Below are 24,428 nucleotides of genomic sequence, written 5' to 3'. Positions count from 1 at the left end.
CATTATTCGCTGCCTCTGGACCTGGTTCAAGTGCACACGGAGTGTCGATGGCCTCGTCCTGCCCTCCTGACAGCCCTGCAGAGCCCCAAGGGCCAATGGGCACATGGTACCTGCGGAGAAACTGAGCCACCATGCAGTTTACGGAGGTCCCGCTCGGATGGGGCTACCTTCTCATCAAGCAGAGAAGCAAGCTCTCCATACCTGGAGGCTATTTTCGGAGGCTCTTTCCGTTTCTAATGACAACACGCACCACTGGAGTCAGCACCGCTGAGGTCCCTGGAGCCTCTTTAATTGTCCGAGTTGGTGAAAATCTGCAGGTCTAGTCATTTGAAACCTGCAGTTTTCAAAGTGCTGCCAGGGCGAGTTATTAAACTGACTATTCTCCCCTGGGCCATGTGAGTTTTTGTTTGGATTCGGGGACGAGGTAAGCACAGGGCTTGCTGACGTCCACGGCAAACCCCGGAACTGGCAGCAAACAAATGGCCCACATTCCCCTGAGCGACACCCTTCCTCCTCTCCCAACCCCTCAACCTATCCAAACAAACATAGGAAGAGAAACAGAATTGTTTGAAAGCCTGAGTTTCCGGATGAACATGAATAGGACTCAGGTGTGGCTTCTCAAGGCGATCCACACAAATTCTTTCCTGTGCGAGTCTCCAGGCTGAGCACCCAAAAGTAAATAAGCTTTGCTAAGGCCTCCTGCCTCGGCGCCCGGCCAGCGCACTCTGAAATTCTCTACCCAGAGTTCAGAGTCCTGCGCTGGTCAGGGTGCAGCCACTCGAGGCCTGTCACTCACCGCCGCTGGGAACCGAACTCACAGGCTGAGCTTGCAGGGACCACCAGCCCCTCTCCCCGGGTCTCCCAAGGCCTGGACGCTGCCGTCTCCTATCTCTTCTTCCATCAGGCTTCAGGTGTGGACCACGCCCATCTCATGCAAAAGGACTGGAATCCAGAGACCAGGCCAGTGACGCGGACTGTGGGCGAGACCCCCTGGGCTCTGGTTTGAGCACCAGTTATATAATGAGATGCGAGTTCAGGATGAGAGCAAAGGTCATTCCAGCTCTAGCAGTAACCATCCTTAAGTCTTGGGGAGGCTGTGCATCTTGGTTCAGATCCGTCAGAGGCGGGACAGGCCATCCCTGAGGACCTGGGCTGATGCAGTGCCCTCCTCGCTGGGCCCCCTGTCCCCTGCAGGCTTGTCCTGAGCACTTCAAACAGCACGTCCACCCGATCAAGGCCGCCAGCGGCCTCGCTCCGCCACCTGGTCCAAGCTTTGTCCAGAGGCCGAGGATGACCTCAGCCCTGCTCCGCTCTCAGTCCAGCCACGCTGGCTGGCCCTGTTCCAGATGCTCTTGCTTCTCATCGTCTCCACCTCTACCTGTCTGACCGCCCCTCAAGGTCTAAGTCAAGCCCCCCTCCCACTGACTGTCCCAGTGTTGGTGACAATGTCCAACATGCCTCACATGTAATATCTATATCATATCTCATGCAAGCATATGCTGGCCTGGAAGCTTCTCAGGTTAAGTGACTCTATAGCTTTTAAGCAATTATCTGTTCTCAAACTACACTGGAAATCTTTTCAGGCAAAGGCCTGGCCAATGCCTTGCACAGAAGATGATTAGCAAAGGCTTGTTGGGACTTCCCTGGCCGTCCAGTGGCTAAGACTCCACTCCCAACACAGGGGGCCTGCATCTGAACCTGGTCAGGAAATTAGATCCTGTGTGCCGCAAGTAAGGCCTGGTGCAGCCAAATAAATATTTAAAAATAATAATAATAAAGTAAAACAAAGGCTTGTTGACTAAAACATTGATTTAACAAACATTTACTAAGACCTACTATGGACTAAGTTCTGAGCGTGTGTGTGTTAGTTGCTCAGTCGTGCCTGACTCTTTGTGATCCCATGGACCCGCCAGGCTCCTCCGTCCCTGGGACTTCCCAGGCCAGAATCCTGGAGTGGGTTGCCATTTCCTTCTCCAGGGGATCTTCCCAACCGAGGGACTGAACCCGGGTCTCCTGCATTGCAGGCAGATTCTTTACTGTCTGAGCCACCAGCGAAGCACCAAAAGTTTGCATGTTCTTAATCCAGCAGAGCTGTCAGTTTCCTAGTTGTGTATTTACTTTTGTTGTGTGTGTGTGTGTGTGTGAGAGAGAGAGAGAGACAGAGAGAGTCGCTCAGTGGTGTTGGACACTGTGACTCCATGGACTGTAGCCCATTGTTCATGGGATTTCCCAGGCAAGGATATTGGAGTGGGTTGCCTTTCCCTTCTCCAGGGGACCTTACCGACCCAGGGATCAAACCTGAGCCACCAGGGAAGCCAAGCTGTGAAAATACATAAATAAAACCCAGCACACAGCCTGGAGGTGGACACTGTAAGCACACAGGTGTTCACAGCAGGTGCTAAGTGCTACAGGAGAGCTTTGCTCAGGGAACCGCAGGGTGGAGGCCAAAGGTCGATCACTAAGCCAGATCCCTGGAGGGAGTTGCAGGGACATTGGGAAAGGCTTCTCAGAGGGAGTTGGCATCTTGGAAGATTCTCAACATTGGCTGGACAAGTAAAGAGATAAGGGGTGATAAGAGACAGAGAGAACAGAATCTGTGAGGCCATGAAGATGTTGAAGAACTCCTGGATCAGGCAGGGAACTGAGAGCAGGGGGTAGCTGGAGCTTAGAGGTTGAGGAGAGGGGAAGGAAGAGCTGAGACCGGACAGAGAGGGGCCCTCGGTGGCCAGATCTCACCCTCAAGGGGCTGGTGACTGAGTGATGAGGTGATACCATGGCAACAGTGGAGGAGGCATCAGAGGGGAGGCAGGACGTGCTGAGCAGCTCCCCCAATGCTGGGAGAGGACAGGCTGGATTTAAGAGTTCTTGATGAGGTAGGATCAATATGAGACTCCGTAAATCTGTGAGGCAGCGCAGGAGAGAGCAGGTTCCAGCTTGGACAGCCAGAAAGGAGGTGATAAAACTCACCGGGACCCAGGAGACGGTGCCCTGAGCACTTTCAGAGGAAAAGTCAGAGTGTGTGGCTCCACCAAATCCAGGCACCTCTGGGCTCCAGATGGAGACCCGGGAGGATGTGGACCTCAGCTTTAGGCAAAAGTCCAGGCCTGAGAAGCGCAATTGTAACTAGAGACACGGATTTCACAGCCTTGAGATCCCCTGGGAGATAATACAGGGCAAGAAGAAAATCAGAGAAAAGGCCGTGGGGTAATCTTGACGTTCCAGGGATGGGAGCTTTAGAGGAGTCTGTGGACGGTTCTTGGAGAGGACAGAAAGGCAGGAAGTGGACTCATTCCTGGACAAGCTGGTGTCATGGGCTGACTGAGCGAGGGTTCGCCGCGTTACAGCTTGATAACTGGCTCCAGGTCGAGCAACCAGTGAGGTACAAGAGCTTACATTCAGACTTGGGTTACTTCCAAAGCCCTATTCTCTCTACACTCCCGCCACCACTGACACCTGCCCAACTACAACAGGAATGCCACAGGCCGTGGCCAACAATTCCCGCCAAGCAGCCCTCCCCTGGACCCCTCGTGCGGCTGAGTCCGGGGCTCTGACCCGCTCCTCGGGATGTCCATGTCTGCTCCGCGTCCTCTGGGGGAGCTCTCTCTGAGGGATGTTGAGCGACCAGCCTAGAGTGGCCCCTTTGCATCCACTGCCTTGATGTCCCCTAAAGTCCTCGTGACACCTTTTGATTCGCTCTTGGTCTGGAGAGTGTATGTTGGACAGAGGATGACAGATAAAAAATGCCCGTAGATACCCCTCCAGCCCACAACAGAAAAGTCTGCAGTGCGCAGGCTGTGTATATAACATGGAGCAGGGAGGTTCTCTTCCTCAGTATTAATGATGATTCTGAAAGGTTACTAAATAAGTGTTGCTAGGCAACAGGAGTCGCAGTGGGGGTGTGGGGTGGGGTTCTGCTAACTCCGGGATATGGATTCTCGGGGAGGGGGAAATCAGCTTAACCCCACAGAGTCAGCTGGTACCTGAACAAAACGCACTGTGTGCCCCCCACCCCACCCAGCGTCTCATCCGGGGCAAGGCGGGCACTCTGCTTCACGTAGGTGCTCCCGGCACGGGTACTGTCGTCCGATGGGCATACACCTTGGTGATGAGGTATCATGGGAGGAACTGCATTTTAAAGAAGTGATAGCTTGGTCTCGGTTATTTGGGCAGAGGAGAAGGGAAGACTAAAGAGCAACACACACTGTTTCCAGCGATGTAAAACCTGAATCAACATTCACTGAGCATGCGTCATGCATGCCGAGACTTGGGAAAGGCAGACACTCAGGTTTTCTCAAATAAATTTAAGTCCTACACAACGGAATATTTGCCAAACAGGCACTGGTTTTGACAAGCAATAAAAATGGAGGGGCTTAACAGAATCTAGTCCTTGCCACCACCATGCTGGTGGGGGACAAGGGAGATGCAGGTACATTTTCCTACGTATTTATAAGCCTTGCTGTAAGTCAGCCCAGAGTCATGTGGTTCCCTTACATATACTAGCATAATATTCTAAACCAGACAATTTCTTAGAAATGTGTTGTTTCGGAAAAATTGGAATTTTCCAGCTTGCACTAAGATTAGCCAAGCTAAACCCATCTGGCTCCTGCCTCATGTAGAAAAATCTATATGGGACAAAAATCTGCCTTTCTATTCCCCAGGCACGAGGTGAGGTCTGCGTGCCTCTTGGGTAAACAGAAACAAGGACCAAGTCAGCATCAAACACTCGTGCGGGTCCTCGTGTTGCAAAACCCCTTCTCGAGCTTCAGGCCAGGGCCCGCCAGGACCACGCGAGGGACAGGGGGCCCGGCACAGTCTGTGACCTTTCGGTGGACCCAGCGGGGCCCAGCACCTCCGTGACCTTTGTCATTCCAGTGTGCAACCCGCCCCCACCACCCCAGTCAACTCAGATTTCCTAATATTGATAGAAACTCCTTAGCTAACGAAAGGCAGTTCTTACCTAAACATGGGAATGAGAGAAAGAAACCAACTGAAAAGACACGTGGGCAAACAATAGATGGGCAGGGATAGGGGTGTTTCCTCAAAAAGGAAAGGACAGACGTATCGGACAGGGACGGAGGGACAGGGATGTATCCCTCCAGCGGGTGGGAGGCGTGAAGCGAGACGTGATGCCCTGATGCCAGCGGGCAAGGACGCCACTCTTGGCAAAGCTCGGCAGACAGAGGCATGGAAGGGGATGGCAGAGCACAGCCTCAAAGGACAGAAGGAGAGCGACCGAAAGCAATGAAGGCGGAGACTTTCTTCTGACACACGCTGTGCAGGAGGAGTCATTCCCCGAGACGGAGGATGCTTACAATGGGCTCTCTGAAGAAAAGATGTCCGTTTTCTCTCTATCTCCTGAAGCTAACTAAGCAGAAGAAAGGAGACACTGTTACTCCCCAAAGTGGGCCAGGCCAGGGGCTCTTCATATTGAAGTCAGACAGCAAGGTATTGACTTTCATATCCACAAACTCTGTCTCTTCTAATGGAATCTGAGGCCACTCAGTAAGGAATTACCCACTAGCTGGCCACCAAAAGGGAAGCCTTGCTATTTGGATCTGAAAGGGCATAACCGAGGCATCACCACCTAGGAGCACGGTTCCTAATTTTACCCCCTGTCTGAGGGGGTAACCCTGGTTATGGCCCAGATTCACCTGCAGAGCTTTAAAACATATAGATGTTCAAATACCTCTCCCACCTCAGTCAGAAGCTCTGAAAATGGGGCCTGGAACTCTCTATTTTCAGTTTGTTTTATTGATTTATTTTTTTAATGAAAGAAGAAATAGCCTTCACACTCACTTTTGATAGGAACTAGTACAATTCTTTTAGAGCCTACACACTTTGAACCAGTAATTCCACATCTAGGGACTTACACTTTAAATATGCTGAATGTATGGAGAATGGCAACCAAGGATGAAAACAAGCTAAAGGTACTTGTTAAATAAATTACAGCACATCCAGACAATGGAATTCCATGCAGCCAGGAGAGCTCCATATACTCATATGGAAAGATATCCAAAAAACATTAAGCAAAAAAGGCAAGTTGCATAACATTATGTATAGTACATATTCTTCGTATAGTGTGTGCATATACATATATTTCCATACTTCTCTACACAATCAATCTCTCTATAAATATATGTACACATGTATTTATACACACAAAGAAAATGTCTGGAAGAGTATCCAAGGCACTGCTGACTGTTAAATCTGGGAATGAGATACAGGAACTCAAGTTGTATTTTACACTGGTCATATATTACTTCTCAACATTCAAAAAAACTAAGACCATGGCCTCCGGTCCCATCACTTCATGGCAAACAGATGAGGAAACAATGCAAACAGTGACAGACTTTAATTTTGGGAGGGCTCCAAAATCACTGAAGATCGTGACCGCAGCCATGAAATTAAAAGACGCTTGCTCCTTGGAAGAGAAGCTATGACCAATCTGGACAGCATATTAAAAAGCAGAGACATTGCTTTGCCAACAAAACTTCGTCTAGTCAAAGCTATGGTTTTCCCAGTAGTCATGTGTAGATGTGAGAGTTGGACTATAAAGAAAGCTGAGTGCTGAAGAATTGATGCTTTTGATTTGTGGTGTTGGAAAAGACTCTTGAGAATCCCTTGGACTGCAAGAAGATCCAACCAGTCCATCCTAAAGGAACTCAGTCCTGAATATTCACTGGAAGGACTGATGCTGAAGCTGAAGCTGCAATACTTTGGTCACCTGATGCGAAGAGCTGACTCACTGGAAAAGACCCTGATGCTGGGAAAGACTGAAGGTGGGAGGAGAAGGAGACGACAGAGGATGAGATGGTTGGATGGCATCACCGACTCAATGGACATGAATTTGAGGAGGCTCCAGGAGTTGGTGATGGACAGGGAAACCTGGCGTGCTGCAGTCCATGGGGTTGCAAAGAGTTGGACACGCTAAGCGACTGAACTATTTCTTTTGTAATTAAATTATTTTAAATAACTTTTTTCAAAAAGCTCCTCCAGAGAGTCTCACATGAGGCCGAGGTCGAGAACCAATTTGTTGTTGATGTTGTGTCGCTGAGTCCTGAACCAAAGGTCTGAAGATACAGCCCACGTGAAGGTAAGTAGCTAGCACATGGAAGCCAGTAAGGAAACCCACCACCCATAGAGATTCACACCATGTCATACCTCTGACGTGCCAGAAGGTGGCGCCGCAGAGACAATCACCCAGCTCTTGGGCCAAAACTTTTCAAAACCAATTTTTCATAAACCAAAGTCTTTTTGCTTCTCTCAGGACTCTTTTTTTATGCCAACAGCATTCTTTGCTGCTGCTTCCATAGGGGAGATTTACACACATTTGTGCCATGTGCATTTTTTCACAGAAATCCATGGGTCATTCAATCTATTCCAATACAGTGCTTGGGAGATGTTTTCCTGAAGGCAATGGGCTTGCTCAGAACGCCCCCTCCTGTTCAAATGGTCCCCAGTTGTCTGCTCTGGTTTACTTATCTCCTTATCTTATTCCAGAGTCAGTTCCACAAAAGCAGACAACAGTCAGCCACGTGGGGCGTCTGTCCTTCTCAATCCATCCTCACCTTTGGCCAGAACAGGCAATGTGGGGAGTAAGGCAGCCCAGGGCAAGGACCACACCTTTTCCTCCCCTCCCACCAAATGCTTTTCTGAAAGTGGGTGTGTTGCCACAGCAACTGTCAAATTCCATCAGTTTCACCGCCTCTAACCTCCCAACTTCTTTAAATGTGCCACGTTTGAGACACGTGCCTCAGCTGCCCTGGAGTGCAGACCCCCGACCCCTCAGCACACACCAAAGCCTCGCTTCTCTGGGTATTCATCACATATACATTCTTTTTATTATTTTCCCTCTCATTTTAAAATTTTAGTCTCATGTCCCTTAACGCTATGATCTGAATTAATTCTTGAGCGTATTTAATGGAAATTAGTATCAGTCAAGAAAAACTCAATGAGTCATTTAAATATGTACTTCACATTGAATAATTTGAGCTCATTCTTCAAGACACAGTTCATCTCTGATCGTTTCTCTGCACCCCATTCAGAGCTGACCACTCTTGCCTTCCTGACTTCACTTTGTCCATACCCTTAACACCTTTTTTTTTTTAATTTCTATTTTCTTTCTTTACAACTTTCATTTCTTTCCAAGTGGTACTTTTTTTTTTTACCCCCCTCTATTTTTTGGCCATGGCATGTGGCTTATAAGATCTTAGTTCCCCAACTAGGGGCTGAACTTGCGCCCCCTGCAGTGAAAGTGTGCTTCGTCACTCAGTCGTGTCCGACTCTGTGCGACCCCATGGACTGTAGCCCACCAGGCTCCTCTGTCCATGGAATTCTCCAGGCAAGAATACTAGAGTGGGTTGCCATGCCCTCCTCCAGGGGCTCTTCCCAACCCACAGATTGAACCCAGGTCTTCTACATTGCAGGCAGATTCTTTACCATCTGAACCACCAGGGAAGTGGAAGTGTAGCATCTTAATCGCTGGACTGCCAGAGAAGACCCATACACTTTAGTCACATTTATTTATCTATCTCTTTATAGTTCATAAACTTCTCAAGTTCAAGAGATAACATCCTCCTGATCTCTGAATTCCCAACATCTAGTTCAAAGCCTGATAGCTGGCCCTCAGTAAATGTCAGGTAAGGAAAAGGATAAATGCACTGAAAACAAAGGTTCATTTGCTGTGATCCTCCATTAATTTTTATCATGTTAAGTAACAGGGATAATGATGTGGTGACCAGGTATCAAACCTGAAGGTAAGAGCCAAAGAACACATGTGCAAATGCTTTTTTTAAGAAGGAGAATACAGAAAGTTCATTCCTGAGACTTTTATACCATCCTCTTTTTCATTCTTGTTTTTCAGATCCAAGAAGTGCATCGAGAGGGAGGCTCCTCCATATGGGGAGAAGCAGTGAAGCCCCGAAGAAGGAAGCTGTCACATTCCTGGAGTCCTCACCAGGCAGCCTGACATCTGGTCCACACGCAGGGAAAAGAGGCCACATCCTCACATGGAGCTCTATTTTTGCATCTGAACTGCTGATGCTTCACTTGTACAACTTGCCTCACACACAGGAAGGGGAAGGGAACTAATATTTACCAAATGCCGGCTCCACGCCCTGAGCCTCCTCACCTACCTGACTCTGTGAACACCCGTTCCCCACGTTTTGAGTCTGCAAGGAGCTCTCGGTAAGCATGTCTCTGAAAAGCACGTGAAGGTGCGCACTCCCTTCACCCACCCGCGGATGGCGCAGCACAGAGCTGCCGCCCGGCACGTCCACATGGCCGTGCGTGGTTCTCCGTGCCAGCCGCTCGGGAGGGCTGAGGAAGGAAATCTCAGCACGGAGGACTGGTGTTCTCGGGCCCCACAGGCCTCCCTGCTGCACCGGGCAGATCAGCACAGCCCGGGCCCTGGGGGCCCGCCCCTGCCCTCCGCCCTCCGCAGACCGCGCCACGAGCTCGGCACAGAGGCACTGCGTGCTGCCAAGCCTCTAGAGTGTCCCTGACTCTTCCGGGATGGCTGTGTTTACCACTTCACTGAGGTTCACTTTTAAGATCGGACTGGAAGGCTCTGTGGCTTTGAGAGCCGTACCAAAGCACAGAATCCATTTTTAAGTCACATCCGCTATGATTTGAAAGGGAAGCCTGCGCTCTGACAGCTGGCCTCCCCAGGCCGGGGCGGTGTGATCTCAGTGCCGCCACAGACACATGCATGGCCTGGTTTGGGGGTCCTTTCGCTGGCATCCCCTCCACACCCAGGCCCCCAGGATGCCTGACACTGTCATGCCATCCACACGGGGGTTCCGAGCTCCCGGGAGTTCTCCACCTTCCATGAAGGCAAGCATCTCCTGCGGGGAAACAGGAGGGTGGGCCTGCACACGGGTGCCGCAGCCAGCCCGGCTGCCCACTGACCGGACTCCGTCGGCTGTCTGCTCCTTCTCCGGCCCTTGGTTTTCTCCTCTGTGCAAGGAGCATAATAATAGTACCTACCTAGTACCAATAATAGCAGCGCCCAGGGCTTGCTTTGAGTTTTAATTGTACATGTAAAACCACTCAGTCTAGCTTGTAGCCCAGGCTACAGTAAATACTAGAGAAGGATTAGCTGTTAATCACACTGTTCCTTTTTACCCATCTGTTTGAAGGAAGCTCTGTGTTCAGAGAAAAACTGGTGCACACTGCAGACTGCCTGACTCTCAGGATTTCAGCTGTCAAGAAAGAAGGCACGAGGGTGACCGGTCCGGCTGCCTCACCTAACGGGCCTCCCCTGTGACGCTGGGTGCCCTGGGGTGAGCAGGCATCACAGCTCACCATGCAGCTTTGGGTTGTACCACGCTCTTCTCTGAACGTCTGCTCGGTGCGTTTGTCTGTTTTTCTTCCGCACCAAGGGAAGAAGATGGCCCTGGTGCAGTCTCCCCTGAAGTGAAGGGATACTCCCCTCACATTCCAAAGGGAGACACCCAGGACTCTGTGCCAACGAGCCGCCTGCCCCCTCTGACAAAGGCTAACCGAGCGGAACGCCGTGTTCCTATGAGCCAGCCTGGCCTTCCTAACCAGACTCAAGCCAGGCTTATTTATTAATACGGCGGACCCAAAGGGCCAGGACAGATTTGCACCTGAGAAAGCAGATTCGGAATTATTAACGTTCCGCCTTATGAGTTTATACATGGCTCTTTTTTAAAAGTTCCCCCCAAATCACAACTTGATCTGTAACATTTAAGTTCATAAACCAATACATACATTTATATATGAACATACATGGTAAATATGCCAAGATGTTAATTCACCCTGGATAATGGAAGGGTGCTTGCTATGCAGTTTTTAAAAAATATTTTAAACCTTTCTCAAAATGATTTTTCAAATGCCGCAGTTGTTTAAATAATTTTCTGCTCTGTTTTCTCCAGAGGCCTCTGCGACCTCACCCTAGTAGGAGGGAGGTTCTTTTCCCCAACATTCTACTAAACTGAGACACAGCAGACTGAACAGCAGCAGCACGTGGGGGAGGGTCCCACACCTCCAGGGGCCTCCAGAAGCTTCACACTGCGTTTTCTGGTGTGGGCACACAGCGGGCAGGGGGCTTAGAATGAACTCTGCTCAGAGACTGTTGAGGACATCACAGATCCAGGCAAAACCCAATCTAATTCTTGACCTGCCATGGCAGAGGACAGGAGGCCAGAAGGGCAGCTCCGGCCCCCAGGCCATCCTCAGCACAGGGTCGGCCCCCGAAGCCCCTCTCCCTCCAGCAGGGCCCTGTCTATCTCAGAGGCCCCAGCCACTGGCTGGTGAGGACAGAGCAGCCTTCCTCAAACCAACAAACCCTATGCTCAGGAGAGTTACATCCTAACGTGTCACTGGAGAGGCCTCTGCATCTGCTAACTGAAGAACTATAAGTTGGTGTTTTTCAAAAAACTGGGATTCCTCTCCATTCCTCCCTTCCCCCAACCCAACATGGGACTTCTTACTTGCCCAGTTAAAACTCCGATTAAGTACCTGTTAAATGAGTTTCACAACTCTTACAGGTGATCTGGGGACACAGAACAGTCTGGAGTTGCTGGCTTGCCACTTGGCATGGAAAGTCAGGGCTGAGTGAGTACCCACCTTTGTTTGTAATCTCTCATCCTTGGCTATTCAACAACCTATCAGAAAACAGCCCGAAGAGCAGCTCACTGGAGCCCTGAGGTCAGCCCTGACCCCATCACCGTCCACCAGGGTCTGTACGCACGGCCCCTCCTCCAAGACCACCCTGACTCAGCGCTGCCCTAAAGGAGCTCATCACATCCCCCGGACCTTCCATACAGACTTGCCATTTTGAACCAAATTCTGCCAAAGATATTGAAGTGAGCACAAGTGCTCCTGGAAAACCATTTATGGTGAAAGTAACGTCTTTGCGGTCTCAATCACTCAGCAAATGCTGACTGGGGAAGCACGTACACCAACCATGGGGCAAAGCATGGGCTTTGGTGCCTGAGAGAAACGCCCAATCCCTGTCTCTTGGATACCCACGAGCAGGGGTACAGTCCACACAAGTGCTCTGGGGAACATGGGGTTCAACACACCACCACCTGTTTTATGCAAAACTCTCATGGGACGGAAGTACCCACATTGGCACGAGACTAGGTCAAACGCAGGCCCAGCCACTTAATCTACTGATTTTCAAAGTCCCAACACAGTCAATTCTGAGTGGTAAGTGTCCTGCCATTCAAAGCAGTAAGAAAAGCAGTGTGCATTGCATCAGTTAATTATATCATCAAGTTACATTCCCTGAACCCTCCCCCAAGCAAGGGCAGAGGGTAGCCGCCTCGAGGTGCCATCTTGCTGGGTGGCAGATAGCAGCGAGCCAAGAGCTTACACACTCACCGTGGCCAACGTAGAAAGCAGGTGACCCACACAACACACCCGCCAGACTGCAGATCAGACCATCCCCGTCGTCCACCAGAGCTTCTGCCCATCCAAAAGGAAAAAGAGACAAAAAAAAAACCCTAAAAAAAAAACCTGTCTTGCTTATAAGGGGAAGGAGAACAAAGATTCTGAACTTCAACCATTTCTCAATGCTTTCAGGAGATCTCTTTGAAACTGCAGGGCAACTTTCATCTCTCCAATAACCTTGTCTGACCTCACCTGAAATGACTAATGTGATTGCAACAGTTTTACTCTGTGAAGTGGCCCTCTTTCCACCCCCCACTGTGCTGAGGCCTCTACCATCACCATGAGAACTTGGCATTATTTTTAAAGCTAATTACCTTCAGGTTTTGGAGACAGGTGGCATGGGTTTCTGCCCCCTCCCTTCTGCAGAGTAAGGAGAAACTTGTCCAGATGCCTGGCAGGAGAGCCTGCATCCTGGTCCCCAAGATTCTGGGCACCCTTCTCATGGGGGGAGGGGATCCGTGGCATTCTGTTCTATGAAGCAGCAGCTGCCGTATGCATCTTGTGGATGAAAAAGTTTCTTAAATCTTTATTAGTTGCTGTTTGGCTAGATGGGACTGACAGCAAAAGCAACATTCCAAGGCAGTCAACACTAGGATCAGAATAAGACTTGGCACTTGGGAAATCCCCAAAGGATGTATGGGCTGGCACAATGTGGAAAAAAAGAGTTTATTTTCAATTTTTTGTTTGTTTCAAGAGGGGTCAATTTCATTGAGAAAAGAGGTAAGTATGATTCCAATGAATCTCTGTGTTCTGACCATTCTGATCTTTCCTAATCAGGGTTTAAAATTCCAGAACCAAAGTTCTTTTCAAACCCAAGTCAGGCTTAGGTATCCACCTGTAAGAATGGTGTATGAGCCAACACCAAAAAGAGGAGGTTACACCACCCCTTTCCCCCAATTCCTCTTTTTGAAATTAGATATTTGTGTTACTGAAGGCGAAACAATGAGCTCAGTCCCAGAGAAAAGTGAGGTGAGGATGGGAGCAGAGGTGCAGAAGGGAGGGGGTTACAAAATGTTAAGTACCAAGGTGGGGGCGGGGCAGAAATAAAAATAGACCAGTAAGGGAAAACTGAATGGAAGAGGTTCGTTTGTTTATTTTAACAGTGTTTGCCATTCCAGGAGGCTTGCTGAAGCTCTTTCTTTCAATGGCTGGCCTTGGACCAGCATTTGAAAAGTCTTAGATCTTTGGAAAGGAAGATTTGGACAACAAAGTTGTTTTATCTGGGAGGGTCACTAGTTTACTCAAGAGTTCCAGGACTTTGGTTTTGATGTTATTACCTTGGCCTGAGTTTCTCTGTCCCAGGCAGTCCTGGCTATGTTTACTGACTTAGGAAACAGGGGAACCTGGAGGAGGCCTCTCCCGCCCGCCGCTGCCATGCTTCGCTGGGTCCCCGCATTACCTGGGCCCCCTTAAGACGTCAGGGACGGGGACCAGTCAAACATGCTTTAAAGGTCCTATCTCTCGACACTCATAAGAGGGAAATAACACTTCTCTAACTCACTCCCCAAATAGACGCCGCCGTGGATGTTCTGCCAAGGAGTGATGCGAAAGTGTGTTCCAAAGTGAAATGTAAGCTTGGCGCGGTGCCCAGCCCGCGGCTGGATTCTGCACAGAGCTGCGGGCTGGCGAAGCGAAGGAGCACATTTCTCTCCATGTGACTGCAAGAGCCAGGCAGCCAGAGCAGATTTCTTTGTGTTAATAAAATGTGATATCTAGACTGTACACACAGGCAGCCCTGGGAAAACGTGAGCCAAAGGGAAGGACCCGAGGAAACCCACGGCCAGGCTGAAGAGGGCTGCAGTGGTCGGCAACCTCGACTGCACCGCCCAGGGCGGCCAGGCCGGGCAGGTGCGGGATGAGCCCCGAGTCAGAGGTGAAAGGTCGTGCCAGGCGCCTGCGCGAAAGCTGCTTAAACATCAGATAATCCACGGAGGCGCAGCGAGCATGTCCTGAGCAAAGGCTTGCTCTTCCTTGACGGGCCAGAGACCAAAGTTCATGGGCACTTGCTCAAGATGTGGAGTTTACCCTGGACTCGAGGCTCCTCCCCCACAACTGAGATCCCTCCCAGGGTGGCAGGAGGTTGGCTTCGGGGTTAGACTGTGTATGCTCCAGGCTGGCACACGCCTCGCTTTTGTGGGCCACTCCTGCCTCACTGCCACTGTGGCCTCAGCCTCCTTTGACCACAGGAGGTAGCCACTGCCCACGGACTCAAGCCTGCAAACCCACGTTTGGGGGCACCATGTGTGGGGGATTCATGGGGAGGAAAGGGGGAATTAGGGCCCCTGCTTGCTGAGTCTCTTTCAACACCGTAGATCACTTCCTCTCCAGGACTGTCAAAGGAACTGTGCCCTCTAGCTAACTTGATCTCCCCAACTTGGAAGGTACTGGGGGCACAGGCAGAGCCCTGGGGCCCCAGGAGTTTCCGAACGTCTCAGGGGATGTGCTGGAGGTTGCAGGACTTGCCAGGCTTGTGGGCTCCTCTGATGGAAAGGGATGGAAGGTCCCAGAAAACACTGGCACTTAGCTCTCCTCCCCTGCAGCAGCCCAGCCCTCAGGCTCCTGGACCACGGGGTATGCAGTCAACCAGAACCAGCTAATTGTGGGGCAGCTGAATTGATGAGTACCTCCCAGGCCCAGGTGAGCCTTCACCTTGGTTAATCTGCAAACTGCTTTATCGGCCTCAGGATAATTGAAAGTTAATCGTAGGCACAGCCCAAGTGCAGTCACTGGAAACGGCAGGAAACCACAGTAGCAGAGGAAGTCAGGTCCACGTTCAGTGAACCTGTCACTTCTCAAAAGACAATGTTCAACCTCGAGCCCACTTCACGCGCGGCCCCATTCACTCCTGCAACTGACCCTTGTTACACAGCGACCCTGGCTCCTGGGAGTGCTCAGTAAGTGCTCAATAAGTTGCAGTTATTATTAATCCTTTAGTGTGGTCGAGCCTGTGGTCCCAGGTGGCGCTAGTGGTAAAGAACCTGCCTGCCAATGCAGCAAACACAAGAGATGCAGGTTTGATCCCTGGGTAGGGAAAGTCCCTTGGAGGAGGACATGGCCACCCACTCCAGTATTCTTGCCTGGAGAATCCCATAGACAGAGGAGCCTGGTGGGCTACATAGGGTCACAAAGAGTCGGACACGACTGAAGTGACTTAGCACACACAAGCACGCACAGTGTGGCTGATGGATTTAAAGTTAGGAAGTTAGGAGGTCTCCAAGACATTTGGCTGGGGGAACCACACTGGGGGAGCTGCAAAAACCACTCTACTCTCCCCCTGAGTGTGCTTTACAAAAAGGAAAATCTGAAGAGTTTAAACATCGCTAGGAAAGCGTATCAAGAGTACAAAAACATCCAGCACATTCTGAAGGGGAAGAGAAGTCAACTTCAGAATTGCTAACATGGATACCTGAGGGTCATCCTCAAACCTATACAGGTTGGTAAATTCTCCAATGCTCTTTCAGGTAACAGAACTTCTGTTTTAAACGTCAAGAATCACAGTGTGCAGTGTCCCGAGGGCCCAGCCTCCCGGTCCTTCGCAGGGCTGGGTTTCCGCCGCCACAGTCTGCAGGGCTCCGCAGTGCGTGGCTGCCCTGCGGGAAGGCGAGTGCCCTGGTCTGCGCGCTGAAGTTTCCACGAGAATCTGATGGTGACCGCTGGAATGACAGCTTCCTTCCACCCTCAACACCGGTCCTGTGACCATGGTACAGAATCAACAGATTTCCCTTCTTCCATCCTGCGACACTAACCGGAGGAAGACTCCTGCTGAGAGCGGAACAGTACCTGCCAGGGACTTGGATAAGCACTTTCCCAGGACACCAGGAACAGCACTGGCGGAAGTCCTTGACCTTCTTCCCACTGGAAGGACAAGTCCCAAAGGATCCTCCCACCCGGCTCAGTTGGGACAGCAAAGACCCGGCACAAACAAGGTCCTACCTCCGCTCAGAGCAGACATCCCTAATCCATCACAGAGCTCTTTCCACTGAGCCCAGACCAAGTTTCAGTCTTTCAAGACATTCCAGGTACCTCCTAATCCATCAAAAATGGCTGGGGAGAAACCGGCTTGCATGGGAAGTTCCTTCACACAAAAACCCGGCCACCCAGAGGGGCAGGCCAGGGCACAACGGGCCGCAGCCCTCCAGAGAAGTTCCATCAGAGCTAGCTGTGGGCCTTGGGGTTTTCCTGCTTCTCTTTTTTAAAAATTATTTCTCTGGCTAATAAAACACCACTTAAAAAAAAAAAAACTCTAACCCTTGGAGCAGTGATTTCAGCCAGAAAACTTGCTTTCAGTGTTATTCTGGAATGCTGAACACCAGAGAGAAGTCAGTAGTTCCCATTCAGAATGGGATGAAGACCAAGTTTTAGGTAGTAAAGAGCTTTAATGCTGCTGCCTTCCCCCCACCCACCCCAAATGGTGTCAAATATCTTTTGCTTTTCAGTTTTACTTTTTGAATGCTGTCATCCTTTATGAGTGGCAGAACATCAGACTCTCAATCTACTGACCAGCTTAGGAGTGGTACCATCACCCCAAGAAAATTTACATTTTTTGCAACAAAAGTTGAATATTAGTCTTTTAGTTCATAATAACCTTATAATTCAGGGTCATGGAGCTTAAAATAGCACCTGTGTTTGATAGATAAGAAAACTGAGGCCTTCAGAGATTCAGTGACCTGTCCAGAGACACACCACCCATCGGTGCAGACCAGGCCTGGAGCCTGGATTGCGAGTGTGTGTGCAAACTCGCTCAGTCATGTCTGACTCTCTACAACCCCATGGACTGCAGCCTGCCAGGCTCCTCTGTCCGTGGGGTTCTCCAGGCAAGAATACTGGAGTGGGCCGCCGTGTCCTTCTCCAGGGGATCTACCCAACTCAGGGACTGAACCTGTGTCTCTTATGTCTCCTGCATTGGCAAGTGGCTTCTTTACCACGAGCGCCCCCTGGGAAGCCAGAACCTAGATTAGCTGATTCCAAACTCAGTGTTTTGTAAATGGCCTGCCCTGCAATTATTGCTATGTATTTTCCCCTTTGCCACTTAAAACCCAAGGGAAACAATAACACTCGCAGAACTTACACTTTGAGTTTAATTTGGTCAGTTTTCTAATTGGCTATCTTATATTTATTTGTAAGTTAGAAAAACATAGATTACTCCCATCTTACAAACGAAGAGGTGAAACCAAGAGAGGCTGATAAACCAAGAGAGGGTGGTCTTGGCATAGCTAAAACCAGACACTAGATCTGTTAGTGTATCTAAAGACACATCAGGAGGCTTGCAAAGACTCAGCCTAGCAACTCAGAAATCTAACAGTGAGCCTCAAAGTGGCGCTTTAATACTAGATTCTCACTCTGAGTTAACACTGAGGGACAACTCTCCAGATCTGTTCACCAATTAGCCCATTTAATGTCACTCAACCCTCACAGCATTCCTATGAAATAAGACTGCAATGTTCCAGACGCGAAAACAGGGCTCAGAGTTTAAGTGATCTGCCCAGGGTGTCACAGCTTCTCGGGCTCCCGCTTAGTTTAGTGTCTGAAGGATCCAAAAGGAATGTGCAGATGCTATTAGGACCGTGTTTTTCTGAACGTCTTAATCAAAGCTTGTTATTTCTGCCTTAAAATTATTTAATCCTGATCTCCATGGTTTTGGGCTACTGAGATAGGCCTACATTTATTTTTAAGCAGCTTGTAATCAGAATGGAAAGACGGATGAAGAAAAGAGAAAACGTGCTTTGGCAATGGATCCACAAGAGTCAATGCTCCTGGGAGCAGAGTAAATTCCAGAAACCAATTTCATTTCTAACGTGACTTGATTTCCTACGACCCTTACACTAAATGCTCAGCACCATCCTGGCCTGAACACATAATGAGTACAGCCATGATGTCATAGCGTTTAGTTCATTCAAACTTAGGAGCATGGTGTCTAGTCTTTTATAAAAGCTCAGAGGTGTGTGACTGGATGTGAAATCAGGCTGAGGGAGCTTTCCCTGAAATCAAACTCCCCTCCCAAGAGGGAAGTCTTGCCTAGGTTGATGTTGATGTACTTCACCATCCTTAAGACAGGACTGTTGTGCCTTGAAAAGGCTTATCCTGCCACACCGATGTGTACAGTGCCCTCTGTACTGTATGAAGACCCACGCCAAGAGGGCCAGATCTCTAATCTGGCTGAAAGACGGTCATAACAGGTCAATCACGAGTCTTAAGTTAATTGACTTCTAGTTCACCCCTTTGTGTAAAAACTATTTTCACACATTTCTTCCAAATCATTTACTTCTGTTTCCTTGGTTTCCATTCTACTCTGACAGAAGGCTCTATCTGCCCTCTCTGGAAGCATCCTCTGCCATGTTTTTATCTTGAAGGGAGGGTTAAGAAAATGTTTGCGAGATGTGCACCAGGGGAGCAGAAAGCTGGGGATTTTTACCATGGAAGCCCACGGTCTCACTCTGCTCCACACCCCGCTGCCCACAGCAGGGCCACGGCCAGTCTTCCAGTCCATGACCCAAAGGTGTCACCAGAAAGGAGAAAGAAGAAGCCCAGTCCCCAACCCTGTAACACACTGGAAAAGCTTGAGAGCACGAAGAGAAATGAATTGTCCCATTTCCCCCGTTAGTCTCTCTGGGTCTTTCAGGCACAGAGTCAGAGGATGGCAAGGAGGGTGGAGACAGAAGACACTGCTGCCTGAGAAAGACAGCATGTACTGTTACAGAACCACAAACAGGGTTGTCGGGGTGCGGGGGCTGGATATCTGCTCACTGAGGTCAGTACAGAGGACGCTCCCAGCTCGGCCTCTCCATCACCCTTTTCTCCGTACAAGAGGCAGAGAGCATGGCTACAGCAATCACTGCTGGCCATGATTGCTGCAGCACAAAACCCGTTCCCACGTAAGTGTCCACAGATGACGATGGAAGTAGGAAAAGAGAAAACCTGTCATTGTAGAGCAAATGAAAGTGGCGACGGCTACCATTCAGACTGACCACTTTTTCCACAGAGCATCTCGTTTACTCCTCCAGGAATCCGCTGAAGCTCAAGCGGGTGTTCGCCATCCCCACTTACAGAGGAGAAAACAAAGGCAGAAGAGTTAGAGAGCGGGTCCATCTTGGCTCGAAGATCTAAACCAAGACAGGAATTATAACCACACTGTGCTGCCCACCAGTGAGGGGAAGGGAAGAAGGAGAGGAGTCTGCTCCAGCAGGTGATGAGTTCATGAGGAAAATCCTCGGGGAAAACACCACTCTTGCACAACATCCTCTCTGATGGGATGAAAATGAACAAAAATGCTCGTTTGGTTCCATGCACTTATGTGAAAATGTAAGCTTACAAAGATGAAACTTTAGTAGATGGGGACAAGGTGGGGGAGGGCAGACAGACAAACTGCCACAGCTTGCTGGTCACACTAACCTGGAGTACTGACGCAGCTGGATGAGAGAAATTCCTTTACTCCTTGCTGATACATGCTGTGGTTAAGAACGCGGATGTATAGACACAGAGAAGGCCTTTAAAGCCTGTTTAGTACTCAAATAAGTTCAATGTGCCTTCTAAAATTCTATTTGCATAATTAATTTGTTTGGTAATATCTTTACAAAGAACACAAAGATCCAGATTTAAGTTTGATCGATGCAAGATCAAATGATCACAAAATGTGAATCAATGCAATGTTACTGCCAAGTAAGCTTGAGGATAAAAAGAGAAATAAGTAGAATGTAAGTAAACTCAAATTGCTTCTTTACACTTAATTTTTGTAATACTGAAACTTCGCATCTTTTACCTTTAAACGTCTAAGGAATCCAATAACTAAATATCACTAGGAGACCTGATATGTCTGGGTTAACTTCATTTACAATGCTAAACATATTTTTGACCTGAATATAAATATCATTTAAAAAATCATTCAGGTGTTACTGGTCATTTGAAATAAACATACTTTAGATTCTATGAGGGGAAAAAACCCACAACTCCCCTGGAAAGCATATTAATAAAAAGAAATCAATCATGATGAAATGAATTCTACCAAATTCCTATGAAGTCAGTTCTACAAATTTTCCTTTTCCTATCCTCAGAAACTCTATCAAGGCTTTATTTCTATCTTTACATTTTATATTATTTACTCTTTCTTCCATAAATCTTTCAGTGGCATTTGGCCTCTAAAAGCAATGTTATTCGAACTGGATATGAGATCTCCATCCTATTTTAAAAGTTCTCTCTAGTAAAAGCCTCCATAATCTCCTTCCGTGATTCTAACTAAACCCATAGCACAATAAATCCATTCTAAAGTGAACTAAGTCTTCTGATCAATCCTTTAGGCAGACAGAGTTTGACTCTTTGCCACTCTCCTTAGAATAACTCTTCCTGTCTTGGGGTATTGAAGTATCTGTTCTGGGTAATCTGATTACTGCCTATCTAGATGATCTTGTTCATCTGGTTTATAGCCTTGATTCCCATTGGCCAGGGCCTGGTGGCATCCCTCACCAAACAAACCTTCACTCTGCCATTCAATTCAGGAGGCATTTACTGGGCCTGAATGGCCAGTCTCACTTAACTCTTTCCATTAAGTGCGAAAACACTTACAGAGCGGCAGGGAAGCTTTCCTTCTCTACTCCACGGCCCATGCGTGGGTTCCCCAGCAAGGACCTCCCAGCAGACTGTTACCCAGAGCCAGTTACAGAAGAAAGCACTGCTGTTTCCCACTCAAGAAGCTTCTGCCAAGGCGCTTATTTCTGCTGATCCATTTATGCAATCCCACTGTCTAAGAGAACATTTTGTCACAGATGATTTAGTGTTGCAGCTCCCTGGAGCATCTTTCTGCAGCAGCATGCGCTCATTGTTTTTAGGAATCTAGGGTCTCCCGGGCAAGATTTGAGACAGAAAGGGGCTTAATTAGCCACAAGCCGTCTCTTATTACAAGACCCCAAATTCCAAAGCATTCTTCCAAAAATCATTAATGGAAAAAAAAAAAACCCTAGATTAAACTTCTAAAAACAAAACTTTTAGGAGATCTGTCTGACAATGGAACTGCCATTTTTCAGGACAGACAATGAGACTGGATTCCCATTATGAGCTGGATGGCTAGGAACTTGAGACAGTGACAATACTTGTTAAAGTCAGAAAGGAAGGAAAACATTTTTGGAATTTTCATAGTAAGTCATGGAGTGTGTATCCACCAGAAGCCAATTTAACAGAAACAAGTACTGTATAGTTTTTCCCCAACAGATGCTTGATTCTGCCAACACTCCTGCAATTGTCTACTGTACATAGCTGGAGGTGAAATTGCACACATTCACTGCGTTTTTTTTTTTCCTTAAGTGAACTGATTTGGGTTATGGCAACTCCTCCTGCTTTCTGTAATCTTAGCTTGATCTCAGAGAACACTTCAGGGGTACCTGAGCGAGCTACTTCACGCAGGTGCTGTTCAGCAGCCCCCTTCCCTCCCCCAGAGCCTGTCTGCTCCCACAAATTCCTTTTCCTCCAGCAGCAATTCGGCACAACCCCCACCCAACCCCCAACCACCCGATCTCTGCATGACATGCAATTAATTCCGGTCTTCAGGGAAGAAGGGAGCCACAAACACAAGGTCAGGACTCAAGAATACACAACTGCAACAAGGATTCCTTTGTCTCTCAGGAGTAAAATTACTAAGCTGGCCAAACGCTCGCCTAAGTGTTTTAGCCTGATATTACTGCTGCAGGTAATCCTTATAATCAAGTACTATTTGTATCACTGGGTCCTTCCCTCCCTCTCTCACAATCACATATACACACACACAAAAAGGCACAAACAAAAACCTACACTCATAGAAAGAGGTTTAACATATTTGTTTGCAAACCCAGTACGTTTTATAATATAGAGACATTTTAAAGTCATGAATGTTAATAGATTGGGTTTGTCTGCTTCTGTGAGATCAGGTCTGCTTTTGGACTTCTAAATTCTGAACCATTCACATCCCTCAAACTCTTTTCTTGCCAAAGAGGGTTTCCCCCAATCATCAAAATTATGGGCTTTATAAGTGAAACTTAAACCCTGTGTTTTTGAATCACTTTCTCTAGATCATTAGAACATTGTGTTTTGAAAAGCTGTTTGATGTTCAAGGAAGAGTGTTTATTTTCCAAACAACAAAAATAAGGAAGTCCCGGTTTGCCAGAGGAAACTGTTGTGAAGTATCTAAAAATGTTTCAAATCCAACCTTGAACCCAAGCGGAAACATCCACATGCCGCTTCCCTGCTCAGAAACCTTCAATGGCTCCCCACTGCCTCCTGGACCAAGTTCAAGCTCAGGAGCCTGGCGTTCATGAAGCTGCCAGCCTGGCTGGCACCTGCCTCTGCAGACTCATGCTCCTGCCTCCTTCGTGTGAGTTTTCTGCACCAGCCGAACTGGATCGACACCCTGCTCCCTGGACACCCACGGGCGTTCCCGCCTCCACGCTCCACCACACCATTGCTGCTGTCCATCCCGGCTCCTCCATCACGCACAAGACCCAGGAAGGCCTGACTCCCCAAGAAGCACCACCCCCAGGCCCTCTCGCCCCAGGCAGCGGCTGCTTCCCTGAGACCTGGCAGCCCTGACTTTGGCACTGCCCCCGCATTAATTTTCAGAGGTTTTATTACTCATTTTTGGGCTGACTCTTCCACCCTCCTCTTTCAGTAGATACGGGAGGCCTCCATGGACTCATCCTTTGGCCTGGAACATGCTAGCTTGTTCCGTCACTCATGGTTTTACCTAAATGCTCCATCTTCCCTGCTGAACTCCCATCTCCTTGAGACAAGCAGCTCGATCATACCCTTGTCTGTCTTCCCCAGGAGGAAGCACAAATCCACAGCTGATGCTATTGCTGGGGATCACCCATGCGCCCCCAGCTCTGATGGCTTCCTCTGTTGCCTCCTCGTCTTCCCACTGTTGACAAGAGGAAAGTGATGGGACTGATCGGGTCAGGGTTGCTTACTATGGGAGGTGCCATGCTGGCTTTCATGGACATCAGAAACCTCACATCAACCCAACAAAGATGTTACTTTGCAGATAAGAAGATAAATGTGTGGAAAGAGTCAAGATTTCTCCATTAAAGGACCTCTGGGGGGGAGGAGGAATTATTCTGGAATGCTTTTGGAAAGTCCTGCTGGTAAGCAGAAGGATGGACTAGACTTTCCTCCTTTCCCAGCGCCCTAACATGCCTGTATGGTTTCTTTACCCCTGAGTTCACTGTATTTCCTTCAAGTGGGATTCTTGCCTGTTAGTAAAAATTCACAATAGTAACATCAACTGATTGACTGATTGATTTACTAGCCATATATGTCACAGAGAAATCCTCTACTCAAGAACTTCTTTGGGCTACATTTTGCTTGTCTGATTTTTTAATCTCATGAGCAAGGAGGACTGAATAAAGGCTACAGTTAGCGATCCAAGGTTAATTAAAACTCAGAGGTGAAGAAGCGGGTGAGCAAGACTCAGCAGAGAAGCAAAGGAGAAACGCCAACTCCAGAGGCCTTAACTGGCCAGGAAGGGAGAAGTGTGGAGACTCCCCAGGAACCCAACGAGAGATGAGGTCCTCCTATGAGAGATGAGACCAGACGGGAATGAGGAAGCCCTCAGAGCAGCTGTGACTGGGCCCTTGCTGTGGGCTCATCACTGTGCCAAGTATCCTCCAGCAATCCTTCAACAGCTTAGGAGGCAGGTCCAGGGATTTCTCCGAAGTTCCAGATGGGAAATGCAACGCTCACACCATTTAAAGGATGTGTCCAAGAGCATGGGTGAGTGTGGCAGGGACGGGATTTACACCAGGTGTGTGTTTTTGTGGGATCCTGTGCCCTACAAGAGTGACACGCTGCTTGGATGACCTGCGTATCAAACACAGATCACCCTGATGGACATCTGAACATGAGCCAGCAAGCACCTAGGTTGGAAGCACGTTCCAGTTTATTCCAAAACAGTGGTTGAGTGGTTTCAGGTTAAGACACATGCTGGGGGAACACCAAACAGTATAATAAAGTGGGATATGACCTGGCACCAATATTCTTGGCCCTCCCCATTA

General features: G+C 48.7%; 1 protein-coding gene across 4 annotated transcripts in view; it reads right to left on the bottom strand.

The window, feature by feature from the left end:
- HLF (HLF, PAR bZIP transcription factor) overlaps positions 1–24,428 on the bottom strand; it is a 54,261-nt gene that overhangs the window by 21,264 nt on the left and 8,569 nt on the right. The window contains exon 1 of one of the 4 annotated variants that reach the window (XM_027516799.1): positions 12,352–12,820. The exons of the other annotated variants lie outside the window; for them this stretch is intronic. Coding sequence (XP_027372600.1) covers positions 12,352–12,715 — 364 coding nt within the window. The 5' untranslated portion in view covers positions 12,716–12,820. Of the gene's footprint in view, positions 1–12,351; positions 12,821–24,428 lie in introns of those variants that run through there. 4 annotated transcript variants of the gene reach the window in all.

The sequence above is a fragment of the Bos indicus x Bos taurus genome, chromosome 19, assembly GCF_003369695.1.
Source record: "Bos indicus x Bos taurus breed Angus x Brahman F1 hybrid chromosome 19, Bos_hybrid_MaternalHap_v2.0, whole genome shotgun sequence".
NCBI classification, from domain to species: domain Eukaryota; kingdom Metazoa; phylum Chordata; class Mammalia; order Artiodactyla; family Bovidae; genus Bos; species Bos indicus x Bos taurus.
The sequence above is the reverse complement of the archived record's forward strand: the minus strand, read 5'-3'. Positions and strand labels throughout refer to the sequence as shown.